General features: G+C 39.8%; 1 protein-coding gene across 1 annotated transcript; it reads left to right on the top strand.

Moving 5' to 3' along the window:
• Window positions 1-1,820: 1,820 nt before the first annotated feature.
• Window positions 1,821-17,858, top strand: LOC103582122 (spindlin-1-like; the record flags this gene model as incomplete). Its single annotated transcript, XM_008563803.1, has 2 exons — window positions 1,821-1,867; window positions 17,605-17,858. Coding segments are annotated over exons 1-2 (280 nt in total), but the record flags the coding sequence as incomplete, so codon positions are not given.
• Between the last annotated feature and the right edge of the window lie 284 nt (window positions 17,859-18,142).

An 18,142-nucleotide genomic window follows, 5' to 3' on the forward strand; every position in this document is an offset into this window, starting at 1 on the left:
TTTGACATCCAACCCACTCATTATCTCAATTGCTGAGAGAGGAAAGTTGTATAAGCATAATTGTGGAAATGTCTTTTGTCTTCAATTTTGTCTGGTTTTGCTTCATGTATTCTGTAATTAGGTTCATATGTATTTAAGATTAGTACTGCTTCTTGATTAATTGACCCTTTTATAAACATTTTGAAATGTCCTTTTTGATCTGTAGTAATATTGCTTGTTCTGAAGTTAATTAGTCTGATAATAATTGGCTCTTCCCTTTATTTATACTTTTTAAATTGGTACAGTTAGACTATTTCCATTAAATGTTGTTATCAGTGTGTCAGGGCTGGAAGATATTTTTGCTGGGTATAGTATTCTAAGTCCATAAGTAGGTTGATTTGCTTATTTTGCAGTGTCTTCTGGCTTACATTGTTTCTGACAACAAATCCAGATCCAGTGTTATTTTTGTTGCCCTATAATTAATGTGTCTCTTGTTCTTTTGTTGTTTTTAAAATATTTTCCTTATGAATGGTTTTCAGAAATTTGACTTAGGAAATGTTTTGATGTGGTTTCTTTTGATTTTGATCTTACTTTGACTTTGTTGAGCTTGCTGGCTCTGTGGTTGTGTACTTTTTATCACTTATGTAAAACTTTCTGCCATTAATTTTTCCCCCAACTCTTCTCTTGGACTTTATTGGAATCCAGTTTCCTGTATGTTGGGCCAATTGATATTGTCCCACAGGTCACTGAGGCTGTGTTCATTTTTTCCCTCCAGTTTTTTTTTTTCTGTGCCATTTTGGATAGTTTGTATTGCAGTGTGTCAAGTTCACTGATTTTATATTAAAATTTTTTGTTTTCACCTTTTTTTTTTTATCTGTAGGGTTTATTCTTTTACTAATCACATCCAGTGATTTTTTCATTTCAGATCATGTAGTTTTTACTAGTTCTATTTGTTCTCTTTATATTTTCCACTTTTCTATTTTAAGTGTATTGTATTTCTTTTAAATATTTGAACATATTTATCAAAGTACTTTTAATGTCCTTGCCTGCTAAATACTTTCGTTTGATTATAACCCACTTGGTTATAGGGTTACAATCTGCTACTTTTCTTCATGTCTAATAATTTCTTTAGGGGTGTTGGACATTTGAAATGTTGTGTTGTTGAGCATTGGGATTTTGTTGATGTCCTTCAAAGAGTGCTAAAGTTTGTTTTGGTAAGCAGATGTTGAGAATGGGTCTATAATAGCCTTTATTGTAGGACTACCTCAGACTTCCCAGTAAGGGTCACCTTTTTTGCAGGTTTTATTGATTGCCCCAGTGTTTGAGAGATGGCTGGATGGATTTTAACAACTTTATCCCTTTGTGATTTCTCAGAATTGTTTACATGTGGATTTGTGTTTAGCCAATGACTTAAGGACCCCCACCCACTTCTGAGTAGCTCCCTCCTTGCCTGCACTCTGTTCCACAGAGTCCAGCTACTCCACCCTCCCCAACTCCACTCTGACTCTCAACTTTGCAAAACTGTAGCACTCTCCTTGGTTCTTCTTCGTACACCCTTGTCCACACATTGCTTTCAGGAATGAGGGCAGGGTCCACGCAGGGCCCCTTGTCTGGTTTTTTTTTCTCCCAAAGTAAAGTGTTACCTCTGTCATTTTATCTTCCCAGAATCCCGTTTGTATGTCCTTTTTCAAAGTTAATAAATTACTTTCTTACATGTTGTCTGTAAATGTAAATGTGAATTATTTTTTGCTTGTATTTTATATAGAAGTTTTTCAGAAGTTAAGTTTTTCCTGAGTTTTTAAATAGTTTCCATTGACTGTGTCCTTACCTCTCTCATAGGCCATGCTGGAGTATCTGCAAACATGATGAAGAAGAGGACATCTCACAAGTAAGCAATTCTGAAACTTGTTTTCAGATGGCATATTGTGACCTTCTACTACCTAGCGTACAGAGATCACCTAGGTGAGGCCCTCTTCCCTGTGAATGAGGGGGTTCTTAGTTTACCTAGCCTCGATGCATGGTGAGTAATGGTGAGTAGTCCTATTTTCTGTCCATTCCTTCTTCTTGGCCTGGCTGAAGTGTGCCAGGTCTACCCTTCAGCCTTTAAAAACCTTTGGGTCCTGATATTTTCCCTTTAGCTTATCGGGACCTTGCCTGATGAAAGAAAATATCAGTTGTGGTAAGAGTAACAGGAGCTTAGGGAACCTCTCCCACTTTTCTGCATGGTCCTGATGTGCAGGGTTCCTCTCCTGGTCTTCATGCGCTGTTAGATGAGGGACTCCTTTTGGGCAGAAACCATGTCATATGCTGGGAGGGCCTGCCTAGCATGCTGTCATGTCTCTTACTGCTTTGTAACATTTCTAAATGAGTGAAAAGCTTGTAATTTAGAGAAAGCACATCCATGTTAAAAGATAAATACGGCCATGTATTTCAAGTGACAGCTGTATTCTCCATCCTAAATTCTGTAAGTATCAAAGTACAGAAGCCACTTTTTTTCCCTGAACGCTTTTGTGTGTGACATAATTAAATCCAAAAAAGAAAACCAAGACACTATCTTAAATTATAATATCCACTTTTACTTTGTTATGTATAAAAAATTTCACAAGTATTCACCATGTACTGGTGACTGCTACTACATCCTGAAACTGTTGCTGTAACAATCCATTTTGTTGGCCTCACCCAGGCCAAGGAGAAGGGAATGGACAGGGAACATGGCTACACACCATTTTGATAGCAAGAGTCATCTTAGTCGTAGATTACTCAACACAGAGAAGACCCTCTTTGACCCTAGCACTGTATGAGGCACTCATTCTAGCAGTTAATTCCAAACTATTCATAATGAAAACTTGTGCCCCCAAGTCACCACACTGTAGTGGCTGAAGAGGGTGAGAGGCCTCATGGCCATGGAGAAAGGCCTGGATGAATAGGAGTGCCCTTCAGTAATTGTTAGTGATTGAACCAAACATATCTCCCTTTCAAATAATACACAATATATAATGCAACTATTTGTAACAATCAGCTTAGGAAATGACCTGGAAAGTAAAAATGCAAAGGTTTGGTAAGTATGCTCTTGTTTCCCTAAGGTTTAGTAAGGTTTCTCAAATTTATTTATTTGCTAATTGCCTTCATGGTTTTGCCATATCCAATGATCTGATAATTTATGTGATCTGTCTGTACTTATTATCGTATTATTACCATAAATGGTAAACCGTCTCTGCTGCAAGTAGATAACTGTAAAAAAAGAAATATAAGTCATAAATATTAGGTAATGATAATAACTTTACTTCAGTGGAGAGAAAAAGCAAATTAAATATAAAATTTGCAAGATAAAAACAGTTCATTCAAAATAGATTTTTGCCAATTGAGTTAAAATAAAAGGCTTTGAGAGAGTGAACGTACGTTCTATTTTAGCCATTTTTACATACTGTTAAATAATCATCTATCATTAAAAAGTTCACTCACTTAGGATTTCAGACATTCGTAGGTTTGAACCCTTGGGCGTGTTATTAATGTATTTTGTTCAGGGAAATTTTATGTTTCTCATCCTAAACAATGCTATTTATTAACTCATGGATTTGATTTCCTAAAGCAAAAGAAATAAGTACCTACCTATTAAAAATTTTTAAAAGTTCATATGCATTGGGCCGGCCCCGTGAGGCCCCATAGCTCACTCATGAGAGTGCAGTGCTGATAGCGCCGACGCCGCGGGTTCGGATCCTGTGTAGGGATGGCTGGTGCGCTCACTGGCTGAGCATGGTGCAAACAACACCCCTAGCCAAGGGTTGCGATCCCCTTACCGGTCGGGGGGGGGGGGGGGAGAAAGTTCATAGGCATGCCAACTGAAAGAATCTCTTGTCCTGTATGTTCCACATTTCAGGGAACTTGATTTAGTGCTTTAACAGGTATACTTGTCTGGAAGACTAGAAGCCATGAACACTTTACTATGTAGGAAAAGGGAGAAGTTGATGTGAAAGGAAAACTTACCAATCTTATATTTTCCCTATTCTCAATGTAAATATGAAGACGGTAGAGAGAAAAAGAAAAGATTGAAAACAGGAGTTTCCAAATTCACAAATGATGATATTATTGTCTTTCAAATGGAGTGAGTAAGGTGGATGCATGAGCTTTGCAGAGGCTGCCTGTTTAGAGAGGTGGCCCTCCCAGGGGCTGCTCTGAGAGTTTGGAAGCCTGCTGGAATTCAGCTGTGGGGTCTTTGCAGGTTCCTTAATGTGTCTGGGAACTGGCTTACTTATGTCTGAAATCAAGGTATTGGGCTAGAATGATGAGGTTTTCAGCTTTTCAACATAGACTCCTTTCTATAAACAAGATTTTTATGGAAACCAAATATTAAAAGAACAAAACTATAGTGCCTCTCTTTCCTTTGCTGCCTGCCTCTAGCTGTGACTTGATGGAGTTACAAGGAGTAAGATCCCTGTCAGCACTCATCATGTGTAGCCACCAGACTTGACATTGGGGCTCCCATGAGGGTGGGCAGTCTCCTGCTGCGTCCCATGTTAGTGCAGGAACACTGATAAAGAACCTCATGTGCAGGTGCCCTAGTTGCTTGAGGAAAAATTCACAGAATTGCACTCAGAGAGCAGCAGCACCTGTCCCTATAAGGTGTTAGGAAGTTCAGGGAGTCATGTCTGAAGTAGTGAAACCGCACAGGAAACATTATGTAGCTGGATTTTTGGTTTTGTGTTTTAAGTAAGTAGAAATAAAATTGTGTGCTTCCTGTGGGCTGGGTACCTTGCTGTGTAGTTTGTAGGCAAGCTGGTGGACAAGCCTTTCTGGGCTTTCTGTGAAGTTGTTTGGGAAATGCTTTTGCATTAAAAGTACATCTTGAAGGAAAAATATAGTTGGGTGGTGAGTGTATAAGAGAAATTTAGTTATAGTGTTCTTTGTTTTAGTTTTAAGATGCAAGTCCCTTCCTCCCCTGAATTTGAACAGGGGATAGATTTCCATTTCAAGGTACTGTTAAAAGGGGTGACTGGGCTTTGGTATATTTTTTACTAACTTAACATTTAGAAGGTAGACTAGATCTACTAAACACTAAATAGGTGTATTTCCAGGGATTTTTTCCTTCCTTTTTTACAAGACACAGATACTAATCAACTGACAAAGAATGTCATTGTGCTTTTCCTCCTCATCCCTGGTGTGGTCTCATGTAGTTTTCATGGTAACCCTGTCAAATCGGAACTATAAGCCCTTATCCCAGATGAGGAAACTGATGCATAGAGAGGTTAAGAAACTTGTCCACGGTCAGCAAATAACAGGTAATTGAGCCTAGGATTCAGAAACAGGACAGTCTGGGCTAGAGCCCATGTTATTAACAACCAGCACATTAACTGAACTGTATGTTTTGTTGTCTCATCTAAAAAACGAGTTATTTCAGTCATAAATATGCAGACTGGATAACTGGTGCAGGCATCTAAAGGCACCATGGTGTTGGCAGTCTTAAGTCGGTCAGAACATTCAATACTTATTTCATTACCTTGCAGTAACTCTGTCATTCATGCCCAAAAAGTGAATAGCACTTTTGAGGTCTCTCAAGTGTTTGAATATTTGCCATATTTATTCTTGATTATTTTTCTCCTCTATCCCCTTTTGGAATCTCATTAGATGAATGCCAGCTATGTAGTCATTTAATCATAAAGATACATTGTTATTTAATCAATGTGACCTATTATTGAACTTTTTAAAATTTATTTTCAATTTCCCCTATTAGCTATAACTTTGTGCACCTCCATTATTTTCTTTTGATAAATTTAAATTTCTAGATGTGGATTCATTGGGATAATGGTTACTCCAAATGGTAAGGCTCTGGGTGTATATTGGCAAGTCGTTAACTAGAAAGGCTGTGTCTATTCTATAAGCAGGTAGAAAATAGTACCTCACCATAATTTGCATTAAAATAAATCATCAAAATTTGAAGTCTTTGTTACTGTTTTTTTTTGTCTTTTTTCGTGTCCGGCAACGGATCGCAACCCTCAGTGTCGTGCCCGGACCGGACCGGGACCAGCAACGGGATCGCAACCCTCGGTGTTGCACCCGCACCTCGCTCAGCCAGTGAGCGGGAACCGGTCTGTATGTAGGATCCGAACCCTCGGCAGGAGCGCCGCACTGTAGCAGTGTGCCACCGGGCCGGCCCTGAAGTCTTTGTTACTGTTAATATTGAAAGGTCATTCTATCAACAGACCAGAACACTTGGGAAATTTCTGGAAGATCTCAAACAGATGATAACATTTATATCAAAACTAAGCTGAGAAACTCTAATGCTGAAAAAGACCTCCAAAAAGTACATAGTCAAAATAGATCATAGAATATTGTCAGGATCAGAGATAGCAAGGGCTGGATAGGTTGGCATAATCCCCAAAGTTAATAAAGGGTGAGAAAATTAGTAGGACAGAGCTGGCACTGGAACAGAAGATGCTCAGCTTACCTCCTCTTGACTTCAAGTCACCTCTCACTTGCTGGCTGCTGTGTAGCTATTTGGATCCTGGCTTCTGTTGTCACAACATGCACTTATTGCTCAGAGGCCAGGGACTCTGACTTGGGTTGAAGACAAACACCACACCTGCAGATGCCACTTAATCTTGACTTTGCATTTACAAATGTAAATGCTACGAGTCATCAGGCACTTAGGAAACACTGCGAGCATGGGAGATGGTCACTGATCATAACAGAGCAAAGCAGGAAGTACCACCTGTGTGAAGAAAACCAGCAGAGAGGAGAGCTGACCTGAAGAGTTCATAGAGGAATCAGGAAAAAAATGAAAAGTATCCTCAGATAGCAGAAAGCATGTTCATTAAAAAGGAAAACCATTCAAGATAAGATGATAAAGAAAAAAAACAGTTCTTAGAAATTAAAAATATTATGTGATGTATTAAGTAGATAGTCTAAAAGTGGAGTTTTACCTAATTCAGGAACAATTGAGCTGAGGATTTCTTTAAGATGAAAAGTGTGAGAGGGCAGTTGAATAAATCCCATCTAAAAATTACCTTCACAATGACATCTAGATTGGTGTTTAACCAAACATGTGAGTACTGTGGCATAGCCAAGTTGACATAAAATTATGCATCATACTGGTGAGGATGCTGTATTTGCTTATAATTTTGGTAGTCATAATGGAGTGTCTGTGTAAATTATAAAATGGTACATATGATTGAATTCTTTCATCAGGGAGGTTTGGGAACCAACCTTTGTTCTAAGTGGGAAGAAAGTCTGATCCTTTACAGAGGGGTGAATCACTGGGACTTTGGCCTAAAGATCAAAAGAAGATATATAATTGGTCGCCTGTTTGAAGAAAAAAGTTTTGCTGAAAAGGATTCCTGTATTCTAGAGGAGAAATGTAATCTCCTTCACTAGCTGATTTCCCAAAGAGGCCAGTTGGATGCCATTGCATATTACCACAGATTATGAAAATGTCTAGAAATTCACTTTCTTTTGGATCTGAGTATTATTAGTAGTTACAGGTTACAGACTTGATAGTGCTTTGTTTAAGCTTTTTTCTCTCCGTCAGGTTTCACGTTGCATTCCTTTATTATTTTTTTTAGGTGATGTATATTGGTTCCTTACTGTGAACAATACTCGTGTTGAATTTAGCTCTTTGCCCTCTCCCTTTTCTTCCCATCTAATGGGAGGTTATATCCTTTTGTTCCAAGTTTAAAAGGGAGTCAGCATGCTTATTCTACTTTACTCTCAAAAAAAGGAGGAAAGAATATGTAGTGTTAAATCTATAATATACGAACGGGTAAGGATCATATGCTGTTCTCTCTCTCAATCTCCACCATTTGTTCTACAATTAAATGTATTCATTGCTTACTGATCAGTCTTTTGCTGAAGCTTCATCAGGAAACATTTATGAGAATGGTATTTCCTGTGTTCTTCATGTTCATAACAGTTTTATCTGTGACCTTTATTCTTGAAGGTCAGTGTAAATTCTCAGCTGATTATAAAACCTTTAACTCACATTTTCTTTTCCCTGAGAACCTTAAGTTTGTTTCTCTGTTATCTTCTGGCATAAAGTGTTACCAAATTCTGATGTTCTTTCTCCTACACATTATTCAGTTGGTTCTTTTGCTTGGATACCCAAAGGATGTTATTTTCTTTAAAGTTCATTTGTTTTACTGGGGTATAGTAAAACAAATTTACTTCGGTCAGTTTCTGGGTTTGTTTTCACAGGAGGTGCATTTGGTTGTTCACATGTTTATTTCAGGAAAGTTTTGAGTTAAAGCTTTTAGTACTCCTTTTTGTTTCTTTGATTTTAGTTTTTGGCACTTCTGTGATACAGAAGTTAGAATTTCCTGTCACTATCTCTTAACGTTTTATTTTTTGCCCCCTTTCATCATTTATTTCTCTCATGGACTCCCATGGCATGTTTTTCTCTCATGTTCCTCTAGTCTCGTCTTCATTTCTGAAAATTTTTTAAAATTGTCAGTTGTTTTCTAATCTTGTCTGGTTTTACTCATGTCTTCTTGTCTAGCTATTTTATTTCTGAGCTTTTCTATTTTGGATGTGTTGTAATATTAGGGTTCTGCAGAGAAGCAGAACCAATGGGAGATAGATAAATACAAAGGAGATTTATTACGGGAATTGTCTCATGCGACTATGGAGTCCAAGAAGTCCCACAGACTGCTGTCTGTAAATTGGAGACCGAGGAAAACCAGCAGTGTAATTCAATCCAAGTCTTGCCGAAGGCTTGAGAACCAGGGAGCTGGTGGTATAAGTCCCAGTCAGGTGGCAGAAGACTGATATCCCAGTTAAAGCAGGCAGGCAGAAAGATAAAGGAGTGAATTCCTCCTTCCTCTGCCTTTTGTTCTGTTCGGGCACAGAGTGGATGCTCTTCACCCCACACTGGTGACGGCAGATCTTCTTTCCTGAGTCCACTGGTTCAGATCCTAATCTTTTTCAGAAACACGCTCATAGACACACCCAGAAACAGTGTTTAATCTGGGCACCCCATGGCACAGTCAAGTTGACACATAAAATTAACCTTCACAGTTCCTCTTTTATGGCTTCTGTTGTTCACTTAATGTTAGATAATAGTTTCCACCTACTTCATGGGCATATTTTTCTGGCCTGCCCCCACTGCCCGTGAAAGCATCATTCAGATTGTTAGTCTCTTTCCTCCTATGTTATCCAAATGTGATCCTTTCCTGAGGTTCATGTGAATGAGAAGGAACAAGATGATTCCAGGATGGCTTTCACAGATCCAGAGCTCTAAGGCTGCTGCTTCTATTTTCCTGTGTCATATTTAAAAATAAGTCCTCTCTGTGTAGGCCCCTCTATATTATACTTTTAAGGTCTGCCTCTTTTGGGCCTTCTGTCGTTTGTGTCTGAACCTTACCTTTCCTCTGCCCTGTGGACATGCCCTGCTCAGTTAGGATTTTATTCTCAGCGGGTATACTCAGCCCAGGGCTCTGCCTTCCTGGAAGGCAGGTTTACTGGGTGTTTGCAGAGCCCCAAGGCTTAGGCAGACCCAGGGATTTTCTGGTCTCACCATCTTGCATTTAACCTTGTAAATCCCTTTCCCAGTCTCCCTAATTAGGTGATCCTCCTACTGAGTTTTTCCACTCTTTGGAGTTTCCTTCTGGGGTGAGTACTTGTTGTTGGCACTGGTCCACCCCACCCCCCAATATGTTTGTAAAACCCCCCCTTTGCTGTCCTTCCAGGACCTCTGACTTGGCTAAATTTATATAACCAGTCTAGAACAAGTAATTCCTATTTACAATATGTATAATGGTAGTTTTAAATATTACAACCTACAATAAATTGTTTTAAAAAGAAAGTTATTTGGGGCTGGCCCAGTGGCGCACTCAGTAGAGTGCGGAGCTTGGGAGCACGGTGGCGCTCCTGCCGAGGGTTCGGATCCCATATAGAGACCGGTCCACTCACTGGTTGAGCACAGTGCGGGTGCAACACCGAGGGTTGCGATCCCATTACCGGTCACGAAAAAAGACAAAAAGGGAAAAAAAAAAAAAAAGAAAGAAAGAAAGTTATTTGATATATCTGGGTGCTAATTATTTTTATTCATGGTCTACCAATTGAGAGCTTTATGCTCATCAAACTACGGGAAGGGAATTCTTTTTAGCCCTCTTAACCTTTTCATTCTTGCCGTATATTTTCTGTCATGTTGGTTTTGGCCTTCACCTTGCGTCCCTCATCTTTGGATTTCAAGGTGAAATTAATTTTTTTTTTCTTTTTTGTAATTAAGACAATATTTAATTGTTTATATATTAAGCTACAAGGAAAAATCACAAATTCTAAAATTTGGCCAAAATGCAGTGGGCTTGTAAGGAAAGTAGAAGAGTTTAGTCAAGATCTCTCTCCTTACATCTGTTACAAATGGGCAAGATTCAGCACATTCACTAGAAACAAGTTAAAGAGTTATAACTGCGCCTGTATGCCCATTTACTGATTCTGCATGATTGTTGTAATTATGTAATGCTTGGCTTGTGGCCGCTATTGTGTACTAAGAGTAAAGGTAACTGCTCTGAATTGGTTGGCAGAGCACGGAGGGTCAGCGGAGCATGGAAGGTGGGCAGAGCACGGAGAGTCAGTGGAGAATGGCAGAGCTCATGTCTGAGAATAAAGCATACCTGTGAAGCTCATATCTGAAGAATAAAATATGTCTGCCTTGCATAAAACTGCCTGATATCTTCTTTCAATTACCTGACTCATGACTTGCACAGGAAGGGGCAGAAGGATCAGAGATCTCAGTGCCATACTTGGTGTAGTCTGACAGGATGAGCAGGTAAGGGAGCCATGAGCCTCTCAGGAGGGGGAGGAAATGTGGTTGCCCTCGAGCATGTGGTACCTGGTGGCAGTGTTCTTGTGGACTTGGGCTCCACTGGAAACATGGGACCAGGTGGATGAGTCCCCAAGAGCATAAAGCTCTCGGGGTATTGAACTCCATGGTGAAAGATGAGGAGTCTTGGTGTGCAGCTGGCCAGATGGACTCGCTACTGCTCACTGCACGGTGAGCCAACATAGACCAGGCATTCCACGATGCAGCATGGCTTCAAGAGTCAATGCAAAAGGCAGACCTGTTGGAGACCGAAGTACAGTAACGGGTCATCCCTGTTCCTGAAGCTGAGGACAATGAGGGTGAGTTAGGAGAACGTGTGTTTCTCCTTGCACAGCCTGTTGTGCATCAGAAAATGAACCCCTGGCTGTTTGGCTCCTACAGTTCTGAGACCTAGGGGGAGATGGCAAATGTGCAGTGTGTGAGAGCATTGGTGGATGCCGGCCCAGAATGTAGCCTGATACACAGCAACCCTGGCAAGTTTCCAGGGGCCACAGTGAATGTTGATGGCTATGGAGGATAGACTATTAAAGTCAAAGCTGTAGCTTTGCTGTGGGCTTTGGACAATTGCCCCTCGTGTATGTGTTCTGTTTGTGTCTCCAGTAGCTGAGTGGATCTTGGGTATTAGATGTGCTTTATGGTTTGCCACTGGCTGTGGATCTGGACAACACAGCCTGTGTTGAGGGGACATATGAAACAGTATCGCTTGCCAGGAGGACGTGTGGAGATAAGTGCCACTGTCTTGGAGTTACAAAAGGTTGGCATCATTCGTCCTGCACATAGCTCCTTTATGCCCTGGTGTAGCCAGTGAAAAAACCTGATGGCACCTGGAAGATCAATGTGGACTATTGAGAACTGAGCAAAGTAGTGCCTCCTTTGCATGGCTATGCCTTCAGTTCATGACCTGATGGATCAGCTAATGACCTGGCTGGAAACTTGTGGTTGTGTACTGGACCTTGCAAGTTCTTTTTTTCCCTCTCTATCTCAGTCTCAGCTGATGGCCAAGAACAGTTTGCCTTTGCCTGGGAAGGAAGACAATGAACTTTTCAAGTGTTGCTCCAAGGTTATCTGCATAGCCCAACTATCTGTCATGGTTTGGTGGCTGGGGACCTAGCCAAGTGGACTAGGCCCAGCATGGTTACAATGTTTCATTACATTGATGATGTTACTAACTTTTGATTCTTTTGCAGATTTATCCCAAGCAGTTCTGGCACTGCTGGGCTGTTTGGAAAAATGTGGGTGGGCCCTGAACACAACCAAAAGTGCAAGGACCTGGGCTGTCTGTTAAATTCTTGGGAATTGTTTGGTCGGGTAAGACACAAGTCATTCCAGAAGCCATTTATAGATAAGATAAAGGCATAACCTCAGCCCACAACAGTAGCTCAAACTACAAGCTTATTTGGGACTTTTGGGGTATTGGAGAACTTTTGTACCCCATATGGCCCAAATGGCATGCCCACTATATGCATTAATAAAGGAGCTCTTTGGTTTTGGACCGAAGAGGTAGAACAAGCTTACCATGCTACTAAGAGGGCAATACAGCAAATGCAGGCTTTGCAAGTGGCTGACCCCACTAAGCCTTTTGAATTAGATGTGCATGTAACCCAGGAAGGGTCAGGATGGGGTTTGTGGCAGAGACAAGACTGATTCCGAACGCCTATAGGATTCTGGTCTCAGTTCTGGAAGAGTGCTAAAGTGTGTTACTCTCTGGTAGAGAAACAGTTAGCAGCTGTGTATTCTGCCCTGATGGCCACTGAAGCTATTACAGGAACTGGCAAGGTCCTAGTAAGGACAACATACCCCATTTTAGGTTGGCTATACATGTAGATATCCACCCCTAAAACTGATGTAGCTCAGACTCCTAGTCTGTCTAAATGGGGAGCATATAAAGAACAGAGAAGTACTGTTTCTACAAGTCCTTTGTCTAATGAATTACAAACTGTGTTAGGACCAGTAGGGATTGAGGAAGAAACTTTGACACAACTATACCCATGGAGGTGGAGACCACACCTTTCCATGAGGGAAGGGGACCTATTGCGGAGCAGGCTTGGTATAAAGATGGCTCCAGCATGGGACCCTCAGCATCATGGACTGCTGTTGCTGTCCAGCCCTTAACATACCTTGTGGTATGAGAATGGTATAGGGCAAAGCAGCCAGTGGGCTAACTAAGAGTAGTATGGATGGTGATAAAAAATGAGCCAGTATTATTAACCATCTGTACTGACAGCTGGACTGTATTCAAGGGTTTGATCCTTTGGATCTCTACTTGGAAGTATCAGTGGTGGCTGGTAGGTCACTAGCCCTCGTGGGGGCAAGCCATGTGGCAAGAGTTATGGGAATTAGGACAGGAAAAGAAAGTAACTCTTTTCCATGTCACAGGACATTCCCCCTTAGCCAGTCCAGGCAGTGATGAAGCCGACACGCTGGCTAAAGTAAGGTGGCTGGAGAGAACTCCAGCAGCTGGTGTAGCTGGGCGGCTACATCAAAGAATGCAGCATGCTGGCTGCATGACCGTGTGGTTGATTGCCTGCGGGGTGCCAAATAAATCCAAGAAAGATGTAATCCAGGGCAGATGTACTCCTGATGAGCAAATGAGTGCCCCTGATGGGCAGATAACCCATGTGAGAGTGCCTCTGACACAGTGGCAGGCGGATCTTTGGACCACTACCAAAGTCAGAGAATTACTGGTCTTTTGTTTGTATGGCCTTGTAGGGTCCCAGACCAGGTAAGCACTGTGATGAAGGCATTGAGTAGCCTTATTGCTATGTATGGTCTTTTGAAAAGGGGATTAAGGCTGTCTGCCAGCCCCCCGTTGTTGAAGGGATAGACACATTGGTTGTGGCCAACAGTCAGACCCAAAAAAAGAGACCCTGCAAGGGAGGGCCCTCTCCGGTGGAGCCCTGTTGCACAGAGCTGCAGCACCTATTCAATTGCACGTAACTGTTAAAGGTGATCTCCTGAAACCTGGACACGGTAAGAATGGAAATATTCTCTTACCAGCCCCAACCTGTTTACAACAGGGGCAGACAGTACAGTGGGAATGGCCTTGGAAAATGGAAGCCTCCCCCCCATGTATGCTGGGTAGGCCTAGTTGGACCTTGGGGGAGAGGATTAGAAGACAACTTGCAAGTCTCACCTTAGGTAACGAGTACTTGGCCTCCCCAAGTAAAGGTAACGTGGCCTGGAACAGATAAATGCTCTATTTTAAAAGGTACATTTGTACTATCATGTGGCCAATTATGAGTTCCCCTATACTGTTACATGTAGAACCTACAGATCCAACAGTGTTAGCTGATAATGTGTGGTATCGTAGAACAGGTAAGACACCTGTTCCTTCATCTATTCTTTCTCAAGATGGTAAATTAACTGTTTCAGGAGGGAGTGCTTGTGTTTTAGTAGCGTGTTGCTGCAGCCTGTATTGCTGCTGTGACCTATTGATACAAGGGTCAGTTATTCTCGCTAAGGGAACATGCAGAAGATCAAATGTGTAGATTGTATGGGGAGTTACTCTGAAGGGGTGGATTGTAAGGAAAGTAGAAAAGTTTAGTCAGGATCTCTCGCCTTACATCTGTTACAAATGGGCAAGATTCAGCACATTCACTAGAAACAAGTTATAAAAGTAGTGTAACTGTGCATGCGTGCCCATTTACTGATTCAGCATGATTGTTGTAATTATGTAATGCTTGGCTTGTGGCCGCTGTTGTGTACTAAGAGTAAAGGGTAACTGCTCTGAACTGCTCGTCGGCAGAGCACGGTGGGAGAACAGCAGAGCACATGTCTGTGAAGCTCATACCTGAAGAATAAAATATGTCTACCTTGCATAAAGCTGCCAGATATCTTCTTGCAGTTACCTGACTCACGACCTGCACAGGAAGAGGCAGAAGAATCTGAGATTCCTGCCTGACAGGACTTAGCATCATTTGTCATTAGAAAAAGGCTGATCATAACAACAATGAGCTACCCCTTTACACCCACTAGGATGACTAAAACCAAAAACAGATACAAAAAAGATAATAATAAGGTTGTCTGGAATGTGAAGATATCATTGGTTGGACAGTAAAATGATGCAGCACAGTTTAACAGTGTCTCAATGTTAAATATAGAATTACAGTATAACACAGCAATGCCACTGGTATCGGTATATACCAAAGAAGAATGAAAAAATTATATCCACCCGAAAACTTGTATGCAAAGTTCATAGCAGCATTATTAACAATAACCAAAAAGTGGAAACAACCCAAATGTCCATCAGCTAATGGACAGATAAATGTGGTAATTATGTACAATGAAATACTATTCCAGCCGTAAAAAGGAATGGAGTTTTGATATATGTTACACCATGAATAAACTTTGAACACCTTTTGCTAAGTGAAAGAAGAGTAAAGATCACATATTGTATGACTCCACTTACATGAAATGTCACTAACAGGAGAATCTATAGAAATAGGAAGTCGATTAGAAGTTTCTAGGGTTGAGGAGTATGGAACTATTAGGGAGTAACGGCTAATGGATACAGGGCTTTTGGGGATGATGAAAATCTTCTAAAATTAGTGGTGATTATTTCACAACTCTAAATACACTAAAACTTACATACTTTAAAAGGGTGAAATTTATGGTATATGAATTATAACAGTAAAGCTGTTATAAAAATGCAATGGGACTAAAAATTAATGGTGAAGTATTTTTTGAAAGAGAATTATAAGAAAAATTTAAAGGCTCTTTCTCAAGCAATTTTTGGATGATAGACAAAAACTAAAACTCATAGATCATTTAGAGTTTTTCTAAAATTAGAATATTACATATGAAAACTTAAGAAATATAGCCAGAGCTGTAGTTAAAGGGAAAATTCATAGTGTTAAGTAATTTATTATAAGACAAGAATAAACTTTTTAAAAACAATTATTCCAAGAAAAATAAAAATTAAGGAACTAGAAAATAGAAAAATAAGCAGTAGAACTGATAAATAAATCAGATAATCTGATCTTTGAAAGATCAATAAAATAAACGTTTGGAAAATTTTAATTTCAGGCTAGTCTCCTTTGGTTACCTCAGGATGTAGATCACATTTTTCATGTTAGCTGGTGAAGAATTAAACTACTTTAAGTTCTTTTATGGACAGGGCATGGTAGCATGTTATAAATCACACTTTAAAAGATTGGTTTTTTTAATGTTAATTTTAATAAAATAATGAAAATGGAGATTTATCTGATTTCTCTATAGTTCTGACAGAGGAGAAACACTGGGAAGATCTTTTCGTGCCTGGCTTCATTTAATATAATGTCCTCCAATTCCATCCATGTTGCCACAAAAGACAGTATTCATTTTTTTTTTTATGGCTGAATAGTATTCCATCATGTATATATACCACTTTTTTTTTTTAATCTGTTGTTGGACAGATTCCATATCTTGGCTATTGTAAATTATACTGTAATAAACATAGGAGTGCAGATATCTCTTCAACATACTGTCTTCATTTTCTTTGGGTATATACCCAGTAGATTGCTGGCCAAATTTTTATTTATTTTATTTTATTTTTTTATATTAATTTATCAATAGACAATGTAGTTGATTTTCACGTCTCTTTACCAATTCCTCCTTTTCCTCCCTCCTTCTCCCCCTATCAACATCATATCTGTTCACTTAACAAGTTCAGGGGATTATTGTGATTGTTGTGTCTCCTTTTTTTTGTTTTTCCCTGTTTGTTTGTATATTTATTTATTTTTATTAGCTCTCACATGTAAGTGAGAACATGCAGTATTTCTCTTTCTGTGCCTGGCTTATTTCACTTAATATAATTTTCTCTAAGTCCATCCATGTTGCAGTGAATGGTAGTATTTCATTCTTTTTTACAGCAGAGTAATAGTCCATCATACAGATATACCACATTTTCCCTATCCACTCTTCCGAGGATTGTCTTTTAGGCTGGTTCCAACTCTTGGCCATTGTAAATAGTGCTGCAGTAAACATGGTATCCCTTTGACATGATGATTTCCATTCCTTTGGGTATATACCCAGCAGAGGGATAACTGGGTCATATGGCAGATCTATCTGTAATTGTTTGAGGAAACTCTTGATATCAAGAGCCAGGTGTATTATTTGTAAACATATGTAAGTCAGTTGCTAATAATCCAGAATCAATATAGTTTGATGTCTTTCTAATAAGTTTTAATATTACATTAAGTATTGGTCATAAACTTAAGAGTTTAGCTAAGATAATATGTTTCCTAGAGAAGTAATGGTGGTATAATGCATTTGTATAAGCCATCCTGGACTCCAGTTTAAGAAAAAAACTACATGTGTAGTTTATTCTTATTGTTTAAGCCAGTAGGGGCAGAATTATTTGGGCATTAGAATGAGTGAAGTTGATTGGTTACACATTTCTTTTTGACTTGAAATTGACTCACATTATGTAAAGCTATGTGCATGTGTAATTATTGGTTCAGTCTACTTCATGGATAATTGTGAGTTGATTGAATTAAAGGAAACTGAAAACATGATACTTAATAGGGTTGAGTTGCTACTGATTAGTAGTTTTTTTCTGCCTGTACATAGTTCAGGTGCACAACCTCACAAGCTCCTGTTGCTAACATGCCACCTTACAGCCTTGGTGATGGAGAAGGACCTCACCTTTGAGCCACCACTGCCACAGGGGTAAGAGATAGGCACCTTGAGTCACCTGAAGCAAGAATGCGGCAAACTTGAGTTTGCACCTACCTTGGGATCATCTGTAATGAGAGCATGCTAGCCAGTAGTTTTGTTGGATCTAGGCGTGCATACTTTTGAGATAATACCTTATGTGTGTATGTGTGTGAATACAGAAAACATCGAAGCAGTGTGGGGCCCAACAAACCTGTTTCCCAGCCCCGGCGGAACATCGTAGGCTGCAGGATTCAGCATGGGTGGAAAGAGGGGAATGGCCCTGTTACCCAGTGGAAAGGAACCGTTCTGGACCAGGTGCCTGTAAATCCTTCTTTGTATCTTATAAAATACGACGGATTTGACTGTGTTTATGGACTAGAACTTAACAAAGATGAAAGAGTTTCTGCACTTGAAGTCCTCCCTGATAGAGTTGGTAAGTTCTTTTTACTATTTGTGCATTATATTTTTTAAAAATCATATTGACATGGATGCTTTTCGATTGTTCTTTTACATTGTTGGTATTTTTACTTTTACTGGAATGCAAGCACTTCTGATAAACATTTAAATCAGTCACCTAAAAACCACAAAAATTGATCCAAAGCAAATGTTCTAAAACCACAGTTGAAGGAACTGTGAGAGATGTGAAGATTTATAAAATTTTTCCTCAAGAAGTTTACAATCTAATAATTTCTAATATGGTTATTTCTTTTTTTTTTT

The sequence above is a fragment of the Galeopterus variegatus genome, unplaced genomic scaffold (genome assembly GCF_000696425.1).
Source record: "Galeopterus variegatus unplaced genomic scaffold, G_variegatus-3.0.2 Scaffold14989, whole genome shotgun sequence".
Lineage (NCBI taxonomy): Eukaryota > Metazoa > Chordata > Mammalia > Dermoptera > Cynocephalidae > Galeopterus > Galeopterus variegatus.